This window comes from Dermacentor andersoni, chromosome 8, assembly GCF_023375885.2.
Source record: "Dermacentor andersoni chromosome 8, qqDerAnde1_hic_scaffold, whole genome shotgun sequence".
NCBI classification, from domain to species: Eukaryota; Metazoa; Arthropoda; class Arachnida; order Ixodida; family Ixodidae; genus Dermacentor; species Dermacentor andersoni.
The window spans coordinates 13,077,947-13,100,376 of record NC_092821.1 but is presented as its reverse complement, the minus strand read 5'-3'; the positions used below and the strand labels follow the sequence as shown (position 1 = coordinate 13,100,376).

The 22,430-nt window shown below is 46.2% G+C and overlaps 1 protein-coding gene across 2 annotated transcripts in view; it reads left to right on the top strand.

Moving 5' to 3' along the window:
- LOC126526655 (beta-hexosaminidase subunit alpha-like) overlaps positions 1 to 20,017 on the top strand; it is a 185,843-nt gene extending 165,826 nt beyond the window's left edge. For both annotated transcript variants that reach the window (XM_055068333.1, XM_050174522.2), the window contains 2 exons: positions 6,385 to 6,489; positions 19,578 to 20,017. In XM_055068333.1, the coding sequence (XP_054924308.1) occupies positions 6,385 to 6,489; positions 19,578 to 19,641 (169 nt within the window). In that variant the 3' untranslated portion in view covers positions 19,642 to 20,017. The remainder of the gene's footprint in view (positions 1 to 6,384; positions 6,490 to 19,577) is intronic.
- Positions 20,018 to 22,430: the final 2,413 nt, after the last annotated feature.

Genomic DNA, 22,430 nt, shown 5'->3' with positions numbered 1-22,430 from the left:
TGAAGCCCTGCTTGCCGAGTGCCACGTCATCCACCGCACATCTCGTACAATCCTAAGACCATTGGATTAACTGAGCGCTTCAGTCGCATTCTTGGCATCATGCTCACTACATACGTCGCACCGTATCACTCGAAATGGGACATAGTTGTCCCCTTTGTAACCTACGCTTACAATACTGCAACTGAAGTGACTATAGGTTCTGTCCGTTCTTTTTGTTGTATGGACGAGAACCCTTGTTCATGCTCGAAACAGTAATGTCATACCAACTCGACCCCTCCCAATTTAGGCCCCTATCACAATTAACAAGTACGCTCAAAAATGCCACCAACTTGCCCGTACCTTCACAATGGAGGGCATGACAGTGACCTGAGCACTACCATTTTCCGCGTTGGCTCCCTCGTTTGGTCACGGATACCACCTCATGTTCCCGGTCGTTCATCTATCCTGCTGGCTCAGTACTACGGACCGTACCATATCGTCGCGTGTACATCTGCTGTAAACTATATGGTCGAACCTCTGACTCGATCTGATGATCTGCGGTGTCGCGGTCGTGAGTGTCTGCACTTCAACCGGCTCAAAGCGTATTATGGTCACAGGGGGCAGGGTGTTTTTCCAGCTGCACTTGCAGCTTTTCTTCCCTGTCTCCCGCAGTCTGTTGGAAATAAAGACATATTCAATATTCAATGATCCCTTTATCGTGTCGTCACCGTGAGTCGCCAGGATGGCTACTCCTCTATCGTGGGGCCATTGTAAGGATGAACAGAGCACAAGCGTTACTGCGGCCACATGTTACGTGAAGTGAGAAAGACAAAGACCAAACGGCCTGTGTCGCTGTTCTTGCTCGCACTCGCGCTTGGCTGGAATTGCTCGGCTGCTCTCTGCGCTGGACGTGACGTTGCTGCGATTCCCGCTAATACTCAATAAACCTCGTAGCGAATGGTTGGTTTTGAACTCATTTCCCTAAGAAGAGCAGAAAGGTGACTGCTGGGGATCGTTGGTGAAACTTTACTTTTGACAACGTGCACAGAATAGGGCGCCCATTTACCGCTGTGTCAGTAACTCTAGTTGGTGCAAAACCTACTGTAGACAAACAGGCTGACAGTCACATGAAAATGCTTGAAGCTCCCAAATAATCGTGATTGCATTAAAGCTCAGAAACTGTCGGTGATGATTGTCACTGTAAGCGAATAGATTAACTCTTATACTGAGAAATGCCATTGGCCTTATTACAAGAATGATGTGCTGCTCCAAAGGTTATATTTGTCGCCGTGAGCGTATTACTGCAATTAACATTCTCTGGGAACTTCACGCACTTCCCGGAATGGTGTCTGTTTCTAACCTCTGTCACGCTAACTTGGGCCATAGGATTCAGCAAATGGGCATTTGGCACTAGGTATGTAGACACCCTTGAATAACGCTTCAGAGGGGGGAATGTGCCACAGGGTATGCGCCCAGATATGAAGCGCAACAAGAAGCAAGAAGTGAGGTCGCCAAGAGGAAATTGAGGGCGTCACCTACAAGCACATTACAAAGCCGGCATCAAGAGCTGACTATTGAGGATAAAAAAGGTAAATGAAAGTAATGGTACCAGAACATGAATTGAGCGAGAAGCGTTTAGCTGCAAAGAAGTGACGTGAATTGAGCGAGGAGCGTTTAGCTGCAAAGAAGTTAGGAAAATGTCGTTAACAGAACATTGAATAAGACAAGTACACTCTAACCGAAGTAACAATTTTGCCAATATGGTACGTTGCTACATTACTTCAGCGCTGGAAATCGTTCCCCCTACACGCATATCTCGCCGCACCAGCCATCAGCTACAGGTTGCCGGTCAACGCTCACGCACTGTCATGTTTTGAAATTCTTTTTGTTTCCTTGCACAGCTGCAGACTGGAACGGCCTTAATAAAGCGATTCCGCTGCTGTCATCATGTGCTCATCGAAGTTCGTCGCAAATGTAAAAAAGCTTAATGTTATTGTGACTATGTATTTTTATTCTCCCCACCCTCTATATCACACCCCATTTATTGGGGCCTTTAAGGTAATAAAATGAAAATAAATGGAATGCTAATCTCATCAACGTCCGCATTTATCGTGAGATGTGTACTACAGAAATTATACGCAGTATTTGTTTTGTAATTTAGTATTTCCGTAGAGAATTGACCCGCTAACCAGCACACCAATGGCGCTAATACAGATGGCTATGTACATATGCCGATTTGCTTTAAAGGTTGTATACAGCGGAGAGAGCGCTGGCGTGAAAGGCGACTGCCTTCCTCTCTGGCCACCGGTGAGGGTAGAGTGCAGAGAGTCACTATAGAAAAGAGTTGTCCATCCAGAGCCCTCTGTCACAGCGCCTAAACCTTCAAAGGCACAAACAATGTGCCTGTAAGTGAACATGCATGTCTATGGGCTCCAATAAATGCCGTTCCGGGAAGTACGCGCCTTGTTACGCGGTTGCGCGAGAGTATGCGCCCTTAGCGCCAGCGCGTTTGAACAGGCAGATATTGTGCTAACATCTAAACTGAGGCCCATTATCTGTGACAATTTCTTCCGGATAGCCTTCTCGGCTGAACACAGTCTGCAAAAAATCGACCACACTCTGTGACGTCACTGTAGATGAAAAGGCAACCTCAGGCCACTTGGAATGATAATCGATCAGCGATATCATGTACCTACACTTTGAAGGGGCCCAGTCAATCGGTCCCACTATATCCATTGCTAACTTCTGCCATGGTAGCGCTGTAAACGTCACCGGCTGCAGCGGTGCAAACGACGGTTTAGCGGACTTGTCCGCGGCCTGGCAGATATGACAAAAATGGATTGCTTCTTCTACCTGTTTATTCAAACGCGGCCACCAGTAAAGATCACGCAGTCTCTGCTTCGTCCTCACAATTCCTGGGTGACCTTCGTGCGCAAAACCAACAAGGAGCGAGGTTAATTCACTCGGCACGACTACCTGCTCGCCGCGCATCAAAAGGCCATCAACGAAAGAAAGCTCTTCCCGCACGTTAAAGTACGGCATTACTTCTGCTGGCAAAGCTTTTCTAGGCGCCCAACCATGTACCACGTGCAGAACAACCTGTTGCAGTGTGCTGTCTGCAGCAGTGGCCACCTGCAGCCGTTCCTTTGTTAGGCACTCTGATACAACGGACACAATTTCTTCCTGCATCGTCTGCTGCGAATCACAGTCAAGAGGTAGGCGTGAAAGCGCATCGGCCACGACATTTTGCGATCCCTTTTGGTACTCTATGTCGAAGTTATAATACAAAAGTCGAGCTGACCATCTGGATATACGCAAAGGTCGGCGTCCTGTACCGGCAGCTGAAAGTAACGTCACCAGTGCCTGATGGTCCGTACCCAACAAAAATTTTCTACCCCACAAGTAGACATGCTAGCGCTCGCACGCGAAGAGACAAGCAAGGGCCTCACGTTCCCCAGCGGAGTACTTCCGCTCAGCAGGAGTCAGGGCACGCGATGCGAAGGCTACCGTGCGTACGCTATCACCATCGCGTTGCTGAAGAACGGCTCCCAGTCCCTTATCAGAAGCATCTGTCGTAACAATTACATCAAGGTCTGGGTTAAACATTTGTATGGCTGGGCTTGAAGACAAAGCTGTCTTAACAAGCTGGAAGCTACGCTCAGCCTCATCATCCCACGTGAACTGTTGACCAGACCGCAGGAGCCTTCTAAGCGGCTCGACGAGATCAGCAAATCGCGGCACAAACCGAGCGTAGTAACCAGCGAGACCCAAAAATGACCTCAAAGTGGCAACATCGTGAGGAGCAGGCACTTTGACAATAGCGTCAACCTTGGACTGCAATGGTGTGAGCCCTTTTGAGCTCACCATATGCCCTAAAAAGGATAGTTCTGAAACAGCAAATGTGCATTTCTGGTTGAGCTTCAAACCTGAATCACCAATGCGTTTTAGCACCTGGTGTAGATTCTTGTTGTGCTCCTCACGTGTCTTGCCCCACACAAACCCATCATCAATGTAACAAAGTACGCCTTTGCAATCTTTCAAAATATGCTGCATCATTGTCTGAAAGGCTGAAGGGGCAGATGCAAGGCCAAAACACACTCTCTTAAAACGAAACAATCCTTCGTGTGTGATAAAGGTGGTTAGTCCCCGACTTTCTGGAGTCAGTTCTAGCTGGTGGTACGCCGACGCTAAGTCGAGCTTTGAGAAGCACGTTCCTCCAGCTAGTTCATGAAGTAGTTCCTCTGTATGCGGAAGAGGAAAAGCATCGGCAATTACTGCCTTGTTCACTTCACGTAGGTCCACACACAACCTAATCGAACCGTCCTTCTTCCTCACGACGACGATCGGTGAAATCCACTCCGATGCGTTGACAGGTTCAATTATATCTTCGGCCAGCAGATGCTGTATCTCTACCGATACCTGTTGCCGTAGCGTGAGCGGCAGGCGTCGGAGCTTCGCAACGACTGGTTTCACAGATGAACGGCATTTAACATGGTGAACAAAGCCTTTCACATGCCCTAACTGTTCCGTGAACAAGTGCGCAAACTGGTGCGTGAATTCTGAAGGCAGTGAATCAGGGCATGTCACCTGGCAGCAATTCAAGGTTGAGCCGTTGATAGTGATTCCCAGGCTCCGAACGGCATTAAGCCCCAGCAGCGAAGTGCCCTTGGTTGTGACATGAAAAAGCACACTGGCTTTGTTTCCCTTGTAAGATACGTCAGCAAGAAAGCAACCGCTTAACTTGATTTGTTTTCCGGAATAGTTACACAAATTGGCAGTCGGCGGTCGCAATGAGTAGGTGTTGGCTAGATATTTGTGGTAGTGCTCTTCACTGAGCAAAGAAACCGTAGCGCCCGTGTCGACAAGCAACGACAATCTTATCTTCCCGATAGAAATGTTGGCTCGAATATCTTTCGCCGACGCATTACGGTCACCGATTTGAAGTACCGTGACGGCGTTGGCCTTCTCGGGCTTTCGAACGGCATATTTCTTTTTCTTCGATTTTCACATGCTTGAAAAGTGACCAATTTTTCCACAAGAGTGGCAACGCTTGTTCCTCGCCGGACATGCAGTCGAGTTAGCCATATGCGATGACGAGCCGCACCTGTAGCAACTTCCTTGCTCAGAGTCTGACCTTTTTCGCACATCTTGAATCTTGTTCACAGTGCTATGCGCGAATTCCCCGAGCTCTTGTTGCGTTTGCTCAATTTGCTTCCCGATGTCAACAGCACGCTGCAGTGTAAGCGAAGACCCTTCATAAAGCATGCGTTCACGGGTTGTTCGTGACGAAGTGCCTTCCAGTAATTGGTCTCGAATCATGCTATCGGTAGCACTGCCAAAATTGCAAGTAGACGCAAGTTCCCGAAGACTGTTTGTAAATGCTTGAAAGGTCTCACCAGGCAGTTGTCTTTGGCGAAACCGGCGCCGCTCCACCAAATCATTCGTAGCGCTCGCGAAATGCGTATCCAGTGCAGCAAGCGCGTCCTTGAACTGGTCCACCTTGTCCTCGGCCTTGGCGTCCGTGGTCACGTCTGCTCCTTGTGCAAGGATGCTGTAGAATATTCGCTGGCCTTCAACCCCGAGCGAGTTTAGCAGAATTGCCTTGCAACGCTTCGGCTTCAGTTCATCGCCGCCAATGGCCTCCAGAATATTCAGGAATACGCGTTTCCACTGCTGCCAAGGCACAGCCGGGTCGCCGGGTGCAGGCAAGAAAGGGGGCGGTGCTGGGAAACACCCGAGCGGCATGGCTCCGATACTGACCCTCGTCGCCAATATGTGGTGTCTGGCTCAGCCCAGACGCATGACACTGGACCACGCAAGCGCAGTATGCAACCCTCTTTATTCGTCACAGTAAAGCCACTTATATAGGAAATCATATTGAATGACGATGACAATATGTACACTGACAGAAACGAAACTGAAACAATAAAGGATACAACACCACTTAATTTCTATAGCACCTTGGACCAGCGTATGGTCCCAGGTACTCTAGTTTCATCTGGGATAACAAAGATAACTGCTAGGTTGTATCTATCCAGAAAAGCGGGTCTGCCATTCCATTCTATGGAACGGGAGAGAGCAAACCTTGAGCGTCCAAACTAACAGGCGGGGAAAAGCTTGGATTCTGTTTAAGCAATACTTGAATAATGTTAGTAGAAATGGAATTGAGAAAATGAGTAACTGCTGCCAAGGGAAGGCAGATATTTTCAGATACACCATAAAACATGGCATTGCAATTATCATTGCTCCACGCAAAAAACAATCCCTGTACCTTGTCATCTTTTGCCTCTTGAAAGGCCGCAGCTAGGCGCCGAAAAAGTAAACAGGTTAAGCCTTGCTCTTTGCTTCCTCTTTTCCTTGATTTACCCTGAATATGCGAATTCCGTTCATTGCATTCTCTCGCAGGCCCCGCGCTTCGGCGGCAGCCGAACGGCTGTGGAGTCCAGCTTCGGTGAATAGCGTGGAAGAAGCGGCCCCCAGGTTGGAAGAGCATCGTTGCAGGATGAGGAGGTAGAATCATTAATTTTGGGTGAAAGATGATCGATCAGTTTATTGTGGAAGGTACTTGAATGACAGTGCTATGCAGGAGCGGCCGAGTTGGGCAAAGTGCGGGTTCTTCGCGAGGCCTGGCCTCAGGTGTGATGAGCTAATGGAGTCAAGGCACGAAATTTAGCCATTGACACGCGTGTAGTCTTGTTGGCTTACTTAGATTTACTGCTGGATTGCCGTCACTTTGGCGTCGCCTCACAGGTGGCCGAAAAAGGAGTCCCATATTCAAACCATTGGCAACTTTTTGTCGTTACGCCCGATGTGTTGTTACGTGTGTCAGTAAGATAACGAATGTTTTCTCTTGTCTTTCTATACGGTGCTTCGTTGTAGTTGACAAGCACTTCATAACGTGCAACACGCGCACTGAATGGGCTTTCCAATAATTTGCAATATATTACATTTTGCATTGTACCGCGAGTGAAGGCTATGGCCTGCACTGCAATGGCCTGCTATGGCCATTTGGAAGGTGCATAGACAGACAACGTCTGAAAGGGAGACACGGGCGAAACGCACAAGAAGGGTGCGGCCAGCGGCTTGCGCCCAGTGTGTATCTACATAGTGAGACAAACCGGGTATTGCGAAAATCTTTGTCTCATACTCCCCATGGTCTGCAAAACGCGGCCTGTAGTAAGGAGAGTCATGTGAGCTCGCTTTGCGCAGACGCGTTCCTACCACAGCTCACGCGTTCGTCATCCTTTTCTTTGCCAGCTGGCTGCGATCCTGCTCATCATGCCCCCAAAAAGGCAAAGGTAATTAGCTAGACTTAATTCAGGCACTCAAACCCACGACCTTCGATGGGAGCCGAACCATCGAGCTTAGGTGAAAGTCGAACCCACGGCCTTAGGTATTAAAGCGAAGGTAATTATGGTACATTTAAAGAATATAGAATTATTTCGTGCACTATAATCCATGATCTTTGGTGTTAATTAGCTGAAAGTTAAGGCACAGGTAATTAAGGTATGGTCAATTAAGGCGCTCGAGCCTACAACAGTTGGTGGGAGAAAACAAGTAATAAAAACGAACAACGCATTCGAATGGCAGGGCAACAGCACCAAAAGAAGGACAAGAAGGGGAACACGCTCCACCGCAGCTGTGTGTTCCCTCTCTTGTCCATCGTCCTTTCGCGCTGTTGCCCTGCCGAGTATGTAGCGAATAGCCCAATCCGCCACAGTGTTGTATTCGAATTAGTAATTTAATTTGGGGGTTTTACATGCCTAAACCACTATCTAATTAGGATGCACGCCGTAGTAGGAGACTCCAGCCATTTGAACACCCTGGCGTTATTAACGTGCACCTGGATCTATCTATAAGAGGTTTTCGCATTTTGCCCTTTTCAATATACGGCCGCCGTGGCCGGGATTCAATCCCGCGACCTCGTGTTAGCAGCCCAGCACTACAGCCACTAAGCAACCACGGCTGGTTTGCACTCGAATGAGAATGTCAAGTGAGATATTCAATGTATCTTGAGCTCGCAGGCTTTGGCCTTGACCCTCTGTGGCGTATGCTAAAGTGACTGTCAATTTTTTAGGATATTGCGTTGTTGTTGGTGGTGGTTATGATGTTTCGGTGGTGGTGACGTGGAGCAGAAGTAGAACACCGGGCCTCTGATGTGAAGGTCGTTAGTTCGGATCCTCGTCCAGTCCACGACATTTTCAGGTATTGAGTCGCACCTGACACCGAGAAGAAAACATTGCCGGGAGCCAGTGGGGCTATACCACTCCTACTGCAAGAAAAGTAGGAAAGCCCATTAAGCTTCAACAAAACACTCCCTCGCAAGAAAAGGGATTTCCTTCCCTTGTGCAGCATTCGGCCACTACATCCCTCATGACTCTTGCAATAACCCATGGCCCTTAACCCCCAACGGCTGCGGAGCACCTAACCAAGCGGTGGTCAGACCTGTGACGTGGCAGAGGGTGCTAAGAATCTATGGGTCTAGACAGGTGGCGACTAGAAACTGTAGCCAGCAATGTTTATTACGTGAATTCTCTCGATTCGGGCTATCTTAGAAGGGATCCTTGAGGAAATATCACGGATTGCCTGAGATATTATTGGCCTTACCAAGATTAGAATAACTCATGAGGCTTATATAGTGCTGACCAGCGACCACATCATCTACTGCACAGGCTTCCAGATCATAGAGAATAAAGGGTACAATCTATAATCCATAAGGACATAGTCGGAAATATTGATAAAATCTACAGCTTTAATGAGAGGGTAGCAGTCCTTGCAATAAAGCTGAATAAGAGATATAGAATAAAGGTCATGCAAGACTATCCTACAACCTTGCGTCACGGTGAAGAAGATATAGAAAAGTTTTATGAAGATGTTGAACTGGCAAAGGCAAAGGTGTTAACACAAACACTGTAGTCATGGGCGAAATCACTGCAAAAATGGGCAAAACGTAAGCTGCGGAACAAGCAACTGGCAACTACTGCATCGAACCCAGGAGCACTAGTGGATAGATGTTTGTAGAATTCGCGGAAAACAAATATGCTCCGGAGAACGAATACCTTGTTCAGGAAGATCAAGAAGTGGACCTGGAAAAGCCTTAATGCAGAAACCAGAAAAGAAACAGACCTCATAGTCTCTATCGATCCCAGCATACTGCAGGTTGTATGTGTTAGACTGGCTAGACGGCAGCGGCCATAGGTTAGTAGTTCTAGGATTTCTCTATTGAAGAGAGAAATAGCAAAATAATTCAAGAAGAAACAGACCAACCTAGAGGCATTATTGGTTAACGCATGCAAAATCAGGCTGGTTCTCCATAACAAAAATGCAGTTTTATAGCATAACAATGAAGATAACACAGAGGTAATGAAGGAAACCGCAAGTAGGCGAATTTAACAAACAGCAAGTTAAGTGGGAGGCAAGGCACCAAGGCAACAATTATGTGAACTCTCCCATATAACCTAACCATAGACCTAACCATATATAACCATAGACCTAACAAAAAACGACAAAGCGAGAAAATGTCCACTCAAGACATCTGATAGAATTCGCTGAACTGTCAAAACTGATTTTTATATATATTTATTTATTCATAGAAAAAGAGACAAATAGAACCAGTTATAATGTATAAGTACAAAGACTTTTCATTATAGAGCATTAGGTAGGGATTACAACATCATGATAAATTCATATAACATTTAGGCAGTAAAGTGATAAATACAAAATGCACTTCGGTTACAAGCGTATAGTAAAAAAAATGTTTCGATTGCACAATGTTAGCTAAAGCTGCTCAAATTGTTTGTTTATCGTAAATTGATGCGACTTCACCAGAAAGAAATTCCAATTTCATAAGAAATTTCAACGATATGGTAAAAGCAGCAAAATAATTCGATGCTGACCTATAGAGTGCCCAGAGCCGTCACGCTACCCTCATTCGAAGTAGTGTTGAACAGGTTGCAGACCCTCCTTACATAACTATCGATGAAGTTGAAATGGTCTTGCAAGGCATGTATCAGGGATACGCGGCAAGAGAAGGTGATCACATCTACGCCATCAATCAGGTAATTGAGAAATCTGGAGGGTACAATCAGCCTCTTTATGTGGCTTACACAGATTACGGAAAAGCATTTGATTCAGTAGAGATACCAGCAGTTTTGGAGTTGTTACGTAATCGAAGCGTTCAGAAGGCATACGTGAATCACTGCGTAAATATCTACGAAGATTTCACAGGTAACTTGGTTTTCCACAAGAAAAGTAGAAAATTACCTATCATGAAAAGAGTTCGGCAAGGAGACACAATATCTCCAACGCTATTCACTGCATGCTTAGACGACGTATTCAAGCGATTAGACTGGGAAGGCATAGTAGGATTGATCAACGGCGAATATGCCTGCAACCTTCTGTTTGCAGATAACATTGCGTTATTCAGCAACACTGAAGATGAATTGCAACAAATGATTGAGGGCAATAACAGCGAGAGTACAAGACCAGGATGGAAGATCAGTATGCAGAATATAAATGTAATGTTGAATAGCCTGGAAAGAAAACAAGAATCCATGATAAACAGCCTCTAGACTCTGCGCGTTTACCTTGGTCAGCTACTCAGAGCGGACAGCGCCCCATGCGAAGAAAATTTACAAAAGAATAAAAGTGGGTTGGAGTGCATAAGGCATGTATTACCAGATACTTACTGAAAGCTTACCACTTTAGTAGAAAAAAAAAGGGTACAATCATTGCATTCTACCGGTGCTAACTTATAGAAGTGGCATAAGGAGTTTAAGGACGCTCGAAATTAAGTTAAGGACTGCGCAAAGAGCGCTAGAACGAAAAATGCCGGACCTAATGTAAGGACACAGGAAGAGACCGGTGTGGATCAATGTGCAAAGGGGGTAGCTGATATTATGATTGACGTTAAGAGAAAGAATTAAGCGGGGCCAGCCGTGTAATGTGAAGAGCAGACAAAAGGTGGACCATTAAGCTGGAACCGCATGGTGCGTTTTTCGCGAGCGAAAAACGCGACGGGCGGCAAACGCCCGCGTTGCCGCCGACGCGCGAGCACCCGTACGAAAAAAAGGAGCGGCGCTTTCGCGCCGCGTTTTCCGGGTTGCCAGACAACATAACTCTCAAAGACATATATTGTCTCTGTTACCGCATATATAATATGCCCTTAAACTTACAGAACACTACAATAAAAATAATCTGAGTGTAACTAGACAGCGACATTTCTTTCCGAAGTGTATTTATCAAGCTTAATTTCAAGCAGCAATATTGTGTGCGAAACTGCGACTATGTACCTTCCGCATGCTGAGAAGCCGCTGCTTGTTTACAACTTCACATATAAAAAGGAGGGTCGGCCGCTTACTACCGAGCAGAAGAGGCGATTGCTACTATTAAGGGGGATGCTGATACTAAAGCAAGAAAAAATGCGGGTCAGGAGGTACATGTGGGTGCGGCCTGCTTGGTTGAGAAGAGAGCTAACACCATACACTGGTAATATTATTAGCAAATTGTCTTGCCAGTATTAGCGATGAGACGCGACGCTTCTCCACTTTAGTTATTAGGGCCTCGTTGAAGGTTGCTTTGTTCATTTTAGGTGAACACGATGCGCGAACGAAATTACGGTAGCACATGTTTTCCTTGACGCGCGCGCCAGTTCTGCCGAGAAAAAAAAAAAAGTGCCGCCGAGGAGGTTCCGTCGAGATGCGCAGAGAGCAAGGCCATCTGGTGGCAAAAAAAGAACCAAAATGCCACGTGACCAAATGCCACGTGCCTTACCTGAACTCTGATTGGTGGACGCGCCGCGCGACGCGTTTTTTTCTACTCCGAGCAGCAGCACGCGGCGGCGCGATTTCGTGGCGGATCATGCTGGGCACGCGTCAAAATGACGCGCGCGTCCCACCATCCGCGCGTCAATCGCGCCTGAAATCGCGCCATGCGGTTCCGCCTTTAGAGTTACAGAATGGGTGCCAAGGGACGGGAAGTGCTGTCGAGGACAGAAGAAAATTAGGTGGAGCGGGTCTTGCACTGGAATAAAATTGGCTGATGATGATGATGATAATATTGGGTTGAGAACAATAAGCGGCGCTGGCGCTAACATTGCCCACTCTTCTGTGTTGGAAAAGAGCAGGCGGTGTGCGCAGGTTGCGCCCGAGCTGGCATACGGGGCTTCATCTCGATATTTTATTGTCTGCAGCTCTCGTGCGTTCCGAGCTATCTTTATTGGTTGATTGCTAGCGCAAACTAAGCTTAGCGACAATCTCGCCACGTACTGCGTAACACTCCTGGAACGGCACGGCGTTCGAGTTCTACTTATCTCCTGTACCAATTTGCCACACACCTTTGCACAAAATGTTGCACCAACTAGCCCACCAATTTACTGCACCGTAATTAGAATACAGTGCTGTAGAAGTAAGGCATAAACACGGCATAAACACGAGGATAAACGAGTAAGCCCCCCCCCCCCCCCCCCTCTGCTACTCATTTAGCGCATTCTCATCTGTGCACGTCGTCTTCAGAGTCTGTGTTACCCTATAACTCAGACCTGGAAATAGGTATTGAAAATAAATGTTTGTTCACTTTCTCTCGGCATTTCTTTATTGTAATTCCGCTATTCATACTAGCCCCAAATCAATCTCTACTGAACTGAAGCATCATGCAATCAAGGAATACACCGAGATGTGGGCTCAGTTAGCCATGAACAACTATTAAGGGAATTAGGTTTTCTTGCTCATATGTACGGACTCATCAAAAGGGGGCTTTGGAGTAAAGAAACGCTATATTCTCGTTTTTTTATCAGAATCTAAAAGCTCAAAAGCGAAGGGTCCAAATTTACTCAATAAAATGGTGTGCATCGATGTAACCCATCGAAAAGTTACAGTAGTTTAACTTTGATAGTATAAATATTCGGGTGTAAGGTTACTTGATCCAGTTTCGTGACTTTTTTTATGGCGGTGGTGCGCTGCACCTCAATGGTGTGTTGCTCAGAGACACAATCTCTACATACGTCACTTACCGTAGCACGCAGTATCCGATATTTCGCGCTTAAGGAATGACACGAAGCACAGTCCTGGTAACACTTTCACTCACTGTGATCAAGGGTAACTGGCTTTGAAAACCTCTCAGATGTCTTACGTAGTCTGTCCGTGTACGTGATGGTTGGTCAGAAAAAGATAATTTATCATTGTCCTAACGGAGTACGGGAAAAAAACCTTTGTCTTGTTTCTTGATTGAGTAGCTACTGGCCCAGTAATAATGCTATGGAGCCTGATTCGCTTGTGCGCACAATAAACAGGAAGTTTCTTAATGCTGCCGAATTCTAAACGTGCGCCAAGCATAGCAAAGCTTCAGGCGAGAGAAAACAGGACTGTTCATCTCACTGAAACCTGATATGGCAGTATTGCAGTGCCAAACATCACGGACGCGTACATACACTATGACTATGATGCAGAAAGCACTGCATTCAGTTCTCGCCGGGTCTAAAGGGGTGAGCGGCCTATGCTGTGTTTTCATGAGAATACACGTTTGCAAGGGCCACTATGACAGCTTTAGACAACGAGCTCATTTTATGGTCATCAACTCCCGCCCCGGGCTGAAGGCGCGTCCTTTAGTAGTTTGTCGCACCCAATGACCACCACCTATAATTTCGGTGACCCGAAAGTCTCTTTTTTCACAATTGAAATCGCACTGCACTTGGTGCGCTAGTTTGAATGAGTCGCATAAGAGGTCTTGTAAATAATTACTGGCGTCACTCAAGGAATTGAGTCCTTGTACCGTAATTATACCACTGCCTAAAAAAACTCACGAGGAAACAAAATTTTTGTGTCATTGCCTTGTGTAAAGTGCATGTGATCTGAGAGACTTGCCGTTCTTTGCACCATTTTTGAGTAAGCATTCCGCACTTGCATTTTACGGCGTCAGAGCAAGGGCACCATCTAGTAGTATTTAGGTACGAGTTTTTGCCGTGGTGGCACCCCCTGCTTCCGGCCCTCCCTCCCACACCTTGTACATTTCTTTAAATTTTTTTGCGTGCAAACAATTTAAAAATTGTTTTAAAGAACATATACAAAAAATGAATCTGTTCCAACTAGGCCGACTTGCCGTTATGCTTCACCATGTACATGTTGAAATTATTTCACCATCACCTGTAGTCTGTAAAAGAGGTACTTGGCCTGACTTTCTGTCCTACCCTCACAAAGCAAGCCTCCACCAAAGTTCCTAATTTTCGTGGGTTCTCATCTTGGACGCAAGCCTTTCATGCTGGTATCTTCCAATGTGACGGCCTGTCTCCCTACACAACTCGAACAGTCGCACTTGTTGACCAAGATTCCGAAGGTGTTGGTTCTGACAAAAAATTTCTTTCTCTGTATTTTAAGTCATGTGGGCAACTTCTTTTCTGAAAGATAATCTTGAGCAAAACTGTAAATTAAACAGCATCAGTAGATTAAACTTCAGAAAAGAAAGAAAGTCCCCATTACAATAAAAACGATAACTTCAAAGGCGCAAGAAACGCAGCATTTTTGTATTGACGTTTCCCTAAGGTTACCCGGTGTGGTTAGTGAAGAAGTCGCACATTTCGGTAGCATGTGCATGAACTTATAGCTAGCTGTGTGTATTTATTCTACTACACTGAATTCTACATAAAATAAATGCTGAATCTAGCAAATTGTGAGAACTGATCTGATGCCTAAAAGGTCCAGCTGCGAGAAAAAAATGAAACTGGTTCAGGAATAGGGCGTTCGTGTAGGCCAGGCCGAGCCACAGTTGCCACAGAAATGTCGCTTCCGTTTGGACCGAGATACAGATATGGATACAATTTGCGGAGACGTGTGTTGGTAAACGTACTCGTGTTCACAGGGCGTTTGTAAGTCTTTACGCGTGAGCCAGCCAAGCCTTGTGGCTGCATTTGTTCTCTACAGAGGTAATTGTATACAGTGGACACCGTCATGGGCGCATCGAGCAGCGTCACCCGCACTCTCATAACCAGAAATTCAGTAGTGACCCGGTATCCGCCATAGGAAGCGGGGACGTCCTGTGCTACCGGGGCTTAGCGGAGAGACGACAACTAGGAGTCGGATTCCTGAATAATAAGAATATAGCTGATAACATACAGGAATTCTATAGCATTAACGAGAGGGTGGCAAGTCTTGTTGTGAAACTTAATAAGAGGTACAAAATAAAGGCTGTACAGGTCTACGCCCCTACATCCAGTCATGATGACCAGGAAGTCAAAAGCTTCTATGAAGACGTGGAATCGGCGATGGGTAGAGTGAAAACAAAATGCACTATACTGATGGGCGATTTCAATGCAAAGGTAGGCAAGAAGCAGGCTAGAGACAAGGCAGTGGCGGAATATGGCATAGACACTAGCAATAGCAGGGGAGAGTTATTAGTAGAGTTTGCGGAACAGAATAATATGCGGATAATGAATACCGTCTGCCGCAAGCGGGATAGCCGAAAGTGGACGTGGAGGAGCCCGAAAGGCGAGACTAGAAATGAAATAGACTTCATACTCTGTGCTAACCCTGGCATCATACAAGATGTGGACGTGCTCAGTAAGGTGTGCTGCAGTGACCATAGGATGGTAAGAACTCGAATTAGCCTAGACCTGAGGAGGGAACGGAAGAAACTGGCACATAACAAGCCGATCAATGACTTAGCGGTAAGAGCGAAAATAGAGGAATTCCGGATCAAGCTACAGAACAGGTATTCGGCTTTAACTCAGGAAGAGGACTTTAGTGTTGAAGCAATGAACGACAATCTTGTGGGCATCATTAAGGAGTGTGCAATAGAAGTCGGTGGTAACTCCGTTAGACAGTATACCAGTAAGCTATCGCAGGAGACAAAAGATCTGATCAAGAAACGCCAATGTATGAAAGCCTCTAACCCACAGCTAGAATACAACTGGCAGAACTTTCGATATTAATCAACAAGCGTAAGACAGCTGACATAAGGAAGTATAATATGGATAGAATCGAACAAGCTCTCAGGAACGGAGGAAGCCTAAAAACAGTCAAGAAGAAACTAGGAATTGGCAAGAATCAGATGTATGCGTTAAGAGACAAAGCCGGCAATGTCATTACTAATATGGATGAGATAGTTCAAGTGGCTGAGGAGTTCTATAGAGATTTATACAGTACGAGTGGCACCCACGATGACAATGGAAGAGAGAGCAGACTAGAGGAATTCAAAATCCCGCAAGTAAAGCCGGAAGAAGTAAGGAAAGCCTTGGGAGCTATGCAAAGGGGGAAGGCAGCTGGGGAGGATCAGGTAACAGCAGATTTGTTGAAAGATGGTGGGAAGATCATTCTAGAAAAACTGGCCACCCTGTATACATAATGCCTCATGACCTCGAGCGTACCGGAATCTTGGAAGAACGCTAACATAATCCTAATCCATAACAAAGGGGACGCCAAAGACTTGAAAAATTATAGACCGATCAGCTTACTGTCCGTTGCCTACAAAGTATTAACTAGGGTAATTGCAAATAGAATCAGGAACACCTTAGACTTCCGTCAACCAAAGGACCAGGCAGGATTCGGTAAAGGCTACTCAACAATAGATCATATTCACACTATCAATCAGGTGATAGAGAAATGTGCGGAATATAACCAACCATTATATAGAGCTTTCATTGATTACGAGAAAGCGCTTGATTCAGTCGAAACCTCAGCAGTCATGGAGGCATTGCAGAATCAACGTGTAGACGAGCCGTATGTAAAAATACTGCAAGATATCTATAGCGGCTCCACAGCCACTGTAGTCCTCCATAAAGGAAGCAACAAAATCCCAATAAAGAAAGGCGTCAGGCAGGGAAATACGATCTCTCCAATGCTATTCACCGCGTGTTTACAGGAGGTATTCAGAGACCTGGATTGGGAAGAATTGGGTATAAGAGTTAATGGAGAATACCTTAGTAACTTGCGCTTCGCTGTTGATATTGCCTTGCTTAGTAACTCAGGGGACCAACCGCAATGCATGCTCACTGACCTGGAGAGGCAGAGCAGAAGGGTGGGACTAAAAATTAATCTGCAGAAAACTAAAGTAATGTTTAACAGTCTCGGAAGGGAACAGCAGTTTACGATAGGTAGCTCAGGCACTGGAAGTGGTAAGGGAATACATCTACTTAGGACCGGTAGTGACTGCTGATCCGGATCATGAGAGTGAAATAATCAGAAGAATAAGAATGGGCTGGGGTGCGTTTGGCCGGCATTCGCAGATCATGAACAGCAGGCTGCCATTATCCCTCAAGAGAAAAGTGTATAACAGCTGTGTCTTACCTGTACTCACGTACGGGACAGAAACCTGGAGGCTTACGAAAAGGGTTCTACTTAAATTGAGGACGACTCAACGAGCTATGGAAAGAAGAATGATAGGTGTAACGTTAAGGGATAAGAAAAGAGCAGATTGGGTGAGGGAACAAACGCGCGTTAATGACATCTTAGTTCAAATCAAGAAAAAGAAATGGGCATGGGCAGGACATGTAATGAGGAGAGAAGATAACCGATGGTCATTAAGGGTTACGGACTGGATTCCGAGGGAAGGGAAGCGTAGCAGGGGGCGACAGAAAGTTAGGTGGGCAGATGAGATTAGGAAGTTTGGAGGGCCAACATGGCCACAGTTAGTACATGACCGGGGCAGTTGGAGAAGTATGGGAGAGGCCTTTGCCCTGCAGTGGGCGTGACCAGGCTGATGATGATGATGATCCGCCATAAGATTATGTTGTGCCCCTTGTCGAATGCGTGATGGTGAAGAAGGCAGATGTCGACGACAACTTGCAGGTTAGGTTCATATTAGGACAGGGCCTGCAAACATTGGAGAGTTGCGTTCGAGTCACAAAAGATGAACAATGGCTGTGATGATTCGTGGCCAATAAGTTCCAGAACAGGACTTATCGCTGCTGGTTCTGCAGCCGTCGATGATGCAATGTGAGACGTCTTGTATTGAATTACGATAGATTTCTCAGGTATTACCACTGCTCCAGCTCACCTTCTGGAAGAAACGGAACCATCTTAGCTAACGTGGACGCTTTCTTATTGCTTCTCATGCTGGAAGAAAAGTACGTTTTGTTTTAGGGAAAAAGATGACATCTCCATTTTCTTGTTGACGCCAGAAATGATAAAGATGGCATGGATTGGTTGGAGGCACCACAGTCATAGAAATGATCATATTGAAGGCGTGGGTTTGACGGTATAGTTCCACGATTGGCAGCGAGAATCCTGCTAAACGGTGGGCAAAATCTAGAGGCAGGAAGGGAGGCGATGTTATGCGATGGAAGTCGGGCGAAATGTCTTACGTGCATTCTTAAAGCACCGAGTTGAATGTTCACAAGCGATGGCTATTATTGCTGCCCTGGATGCACACCTGGGTAGGCCAACCCATATACGCAAACCTTGGACTTGCACAGACTGGAGCACACGGTGGTTGGCCGTACTGGCGCTAACCCTTACAGCGGAGCTATAGCTTAGGAGGCCGAGGAACAGTGCCTTAGAGAGGGGGCGCATCGCTCTGCCAGACGCACGCCTCGAATTTGCGGATAAAAACCTGAAGACATCTGTTGTGATGGTGAGCTTCTTTTTCAGATGGAAGAAATGAGGACTCTCGGAGAGTTCGTGATTATTATGAGTCCTCCAAAGCAGTGGTCTGCTCGTAGGTGATTATCTGTTCTTTAATTCTGGTGACATATGGTTTCATTGCTTTTCGCCTTAGAGCAAACATAGAAAATGTCTCGGATGCGTCAAAGAGACTCAGTGAAGAGCGAACACATTTACTGGCACACACCTAGTGACTCAGTTGGCGTCGAATAAATTCATTGAAGAGCACTGCAGATCAAATGTCATATGCCCAGTGCTCCAAGTCAGGGGCAAATAACCTTATAGGTGAGCGGTGCATACCTAGTAACACATGCGCAGTGTCACATCTCCAGTGACCAAAGTCAAGTCAAAAGGGTTCGTTGAAAAGGGGCACATAGATACGGACTGCTACCTACCAAGTGAACCAAGTTTGTCCGAAAGCTGGTTTCGGACCCTGTTCCCTCAGCAGAGTAGCCAGATGCCACACCGATTTCAACATGACCTACTGAATGACCCAGGTTCTAAGGGAAATAAACAGAGAGACAGTGAGCCTTCGGAAAACGCATGAAGTACCCTAAGAATGCTAATCGCATTGAAAAGTATATGTGCGGTGTCTCTGTCATCAAAATAACCTTTACCAACTCACCCAAGCTTGCACACTTGCAGGTTGATTTCACTTCCTTTGCCCTTGATTTCTTCGCCATTGTGTTTCCTTATGCCATCATCATTTTCATGTTATATCGACCGCGATGCCGTCGTAGTCTTCGTAATACCTTCACTCCATTGTCATCCTCATTAAGCTTCACCATCCCTTCGAGTGCACTTGTCGCGTCGCCCTCTTGTACCATAAAAATCGTCGCCATCGTATTTTTGCGGTTGCGTACAACAGTCTGCAACTGCAATATAGCACTATGTTCGGAGTTCGAGTGAAGACTCCGATGTAAGTGGATGTTAGTATAGATGTTAGCAGTATGTTAGTATGGATGGTTGAGTCACTTAAGTGTGTTTTTGCTTCTTTTCTTTTTCCTGCAGGCGCGGACTGATGGTTGAACCTCAGAATGGTCCTGGGTTCTGCGATTGCGACAATGCCATATAAGCTTTGGAGCGTCGACCATAAAGCTTAAATACCACGTCCAAGACATGAGAAGGCGTGTACACTTGGCGTCACGGAGTTACGCTATAAAACATTCTTTAGATGCACAATAATTGCACCAGAGGCCGTCCACGCTTTCAACGAAATTCCAGCATTTTTGTTGGCCTTCTAGTGGGATGGCCTGGCTAAATTCTCCTGCTATCCATAAAGAGTCACTTGATTCGACTAAATGCACCCTCAGAAATAGCTACTCCACCAAGTCTGCCAGCTTCAATGCCTTGACTGCAACAGGCGAAAAGCAGCCCTTTATTGTGCGACAGCAAAACTGTCAACAGGCTTGGCACGAAAATAAATTAGTAAAAATCTAATGATACGTCAACTACTTGTCTCAATTCCTGTTTCATTCTAGTCACACATGCAATTTTTTCATACTCCACACACTATAAAGGCGAAAAGCAATGGCAGTGAAAGAACATAAATTGTCGAGCGTATTTCAATTTTCGTTGTGTTCAACCACTGCAACACACAGAAGTACAAGAAATGTATGAAGGCACAGTGGAACGCACTTTCTTTAGTATGCGTCAGAGTTTACCACAACGGCCACTATCGTCACTCGTACACAAGTAGCACTCGTCAAAAGGTGTGATCTACATATAAGGAAACGTGAAGGACGGTTCACTGGCTATGAACTTCTGCTCCTGAGCACGAAGCCGTGGGTTCGATTTGCCACTGTGACTATTCATTTTATGGGGACGGAATGCAAACGCAATCCCGTTTTATGCCTTGGGTGCACATTTACGTAGCAGAAGTGGAGCCAATAATTGTCAGACATTCGTCATGTTTTTCCTCCGAGCCCAGCACACAGTTGAAGAAGCAGTGTTTTTTACGCCGCTGTACAGTGCGACGGTCTTCAGTGAATCTAGTGAAAGAAACTAAGTAAGACAAATATCCACCCTCTGCGCAATTCCTTCTAAAGCGAAGCTGTCCTTGCCTCGTCCTTTGACTTTTACGCTGCTGCTGCTATTGTCTTGCACGCCACTTCGGAGGTGGTTCAGAGCATGTGTTTATGTCACGGCCTGTCACCCGTTCTCGGTCGGCGCGAAGTTGTCGACGGTGTATACAAGCCGGTCGGTCGTTCTGTACTCAAGCTAACCCAGTGAAGACGCCAGAGTCGGGAGAAAGAAAGAAAAAAAAATCATTTATCGATTGACCGCGATACAAAATTAAAATAAACACAAAAACACTAACACACCTGCACCTAATATAGATCAATGATGACGACAAAAGAAATAGAACAAACAATTAACAGTGCATATAGATACTTACATTACACAAGAATACACTTCATGGCGGTTCACTGAATACAGTTAAAAAAACATATGATGGCATACGCATAGCTGGGCAGCAGCAGCAAGTCCATAAAGCGTGCAGTCGACGGCAGAGCTTTCCCCAAGAACGCTGGCAAGCCGATTTCGTTGCTGTGGATGCGATTGCTGCGCTTGGGTTCCCGGGAGTCCAGGTCTGACGTCTTCCGTCGAGCAGGTTGAGCTAACTTGAGGGGAACTACCGTGAGCATCGTTGCAGACTTTGGTTTGTTGTCTGTTACGCCAAATAGTCACTCGCAGTTCAGACGCAGCTAGACTGCCCAGGCGATACTGGATGGCGCTAGTTCCTTCAAGCTTCTCAACAGATTATAGCCTGAGCTTGTAGACTGCTTCATCATGATCATCATCAGCCTGGTTACGCCCACTGCAGGGCAAAGGCCTTTCCCATACATCTCCAACTACTCCGGTCATGTGCTAATTGTGGCCATGTTGTCCCTGCAACCTTTTTAATCTCATCCGCCCACCTAACTTTATGCCTCCCGCTGCTACGTTTCCCTTCCGTTGGAATCCAGTGCGTAACCCTTCATGACCATCGTTATCTTTCCTCCTCATTACGTGTCCGGCCCATGCCCATTTGTTTTTCTTGATTTCAACTATGATGTCATTGAACTCGCGCTTGTTCCCTCACCCAATCTGCTCTTTTCTTATCCCTTAACGTTACACCCATCATTCTTCTTTCCGCAGCTCGTTGCGTCGTCCTCAATTTAAGTAAAAGCCTTTTCGTAAGCCTCCAGTTTTCTGCCCCATACGTGAGTACTGGTAAGACACAGCTCTTGTACACTTTTCTCTTGAGGGATAATGGCAACCTACTGTTCATGACCTGAGAATGCCTGCTAAACGCACCCCAGCCCATTCTTTTTCTTCTGATTATTTCAGACTCATGATCCAGATCCACGGTCCCTACCTGCCCTAAGTAGATGTATTCCCTTACCACTTCCAGTGCCTCGCTACCTATCGTAAACTGCTATTCTCTTCCGAGACTGTTAAACATTACTTTAGTTTTCTGCAGTATAAGTTTTACCCCCACCCTTCTGCTTTGCCTCTCTTCTGCTTAGCTGGGTCTAAAACCTGCTTTTAAATAACTTCTTCTTTCCCTATTTCCCTGGGTCGGGGAACGGCAAATATTCGTGCGATCCAATCACACTCACCCAATTGTATCCCGGCTCCTCCAAAGGCCTTTACCACGCCCGCTTTAATTAGGGGCGAGGGAGCGGGTGATTCTCCCATGCTGTTAGAGGTGGCGCACTTGCATTACACCACACAGACCCACGCGAACACCCCTGAGTTTATGGTGGACCTCTGTTGTCCGTCCACAAACACAAAAGAAAGGACGGTAGCCGGCCACACGGCGCCAAACATACACAAACTCTCAGCAATTCGTGGACACGGTATTGCACAGAGACACCA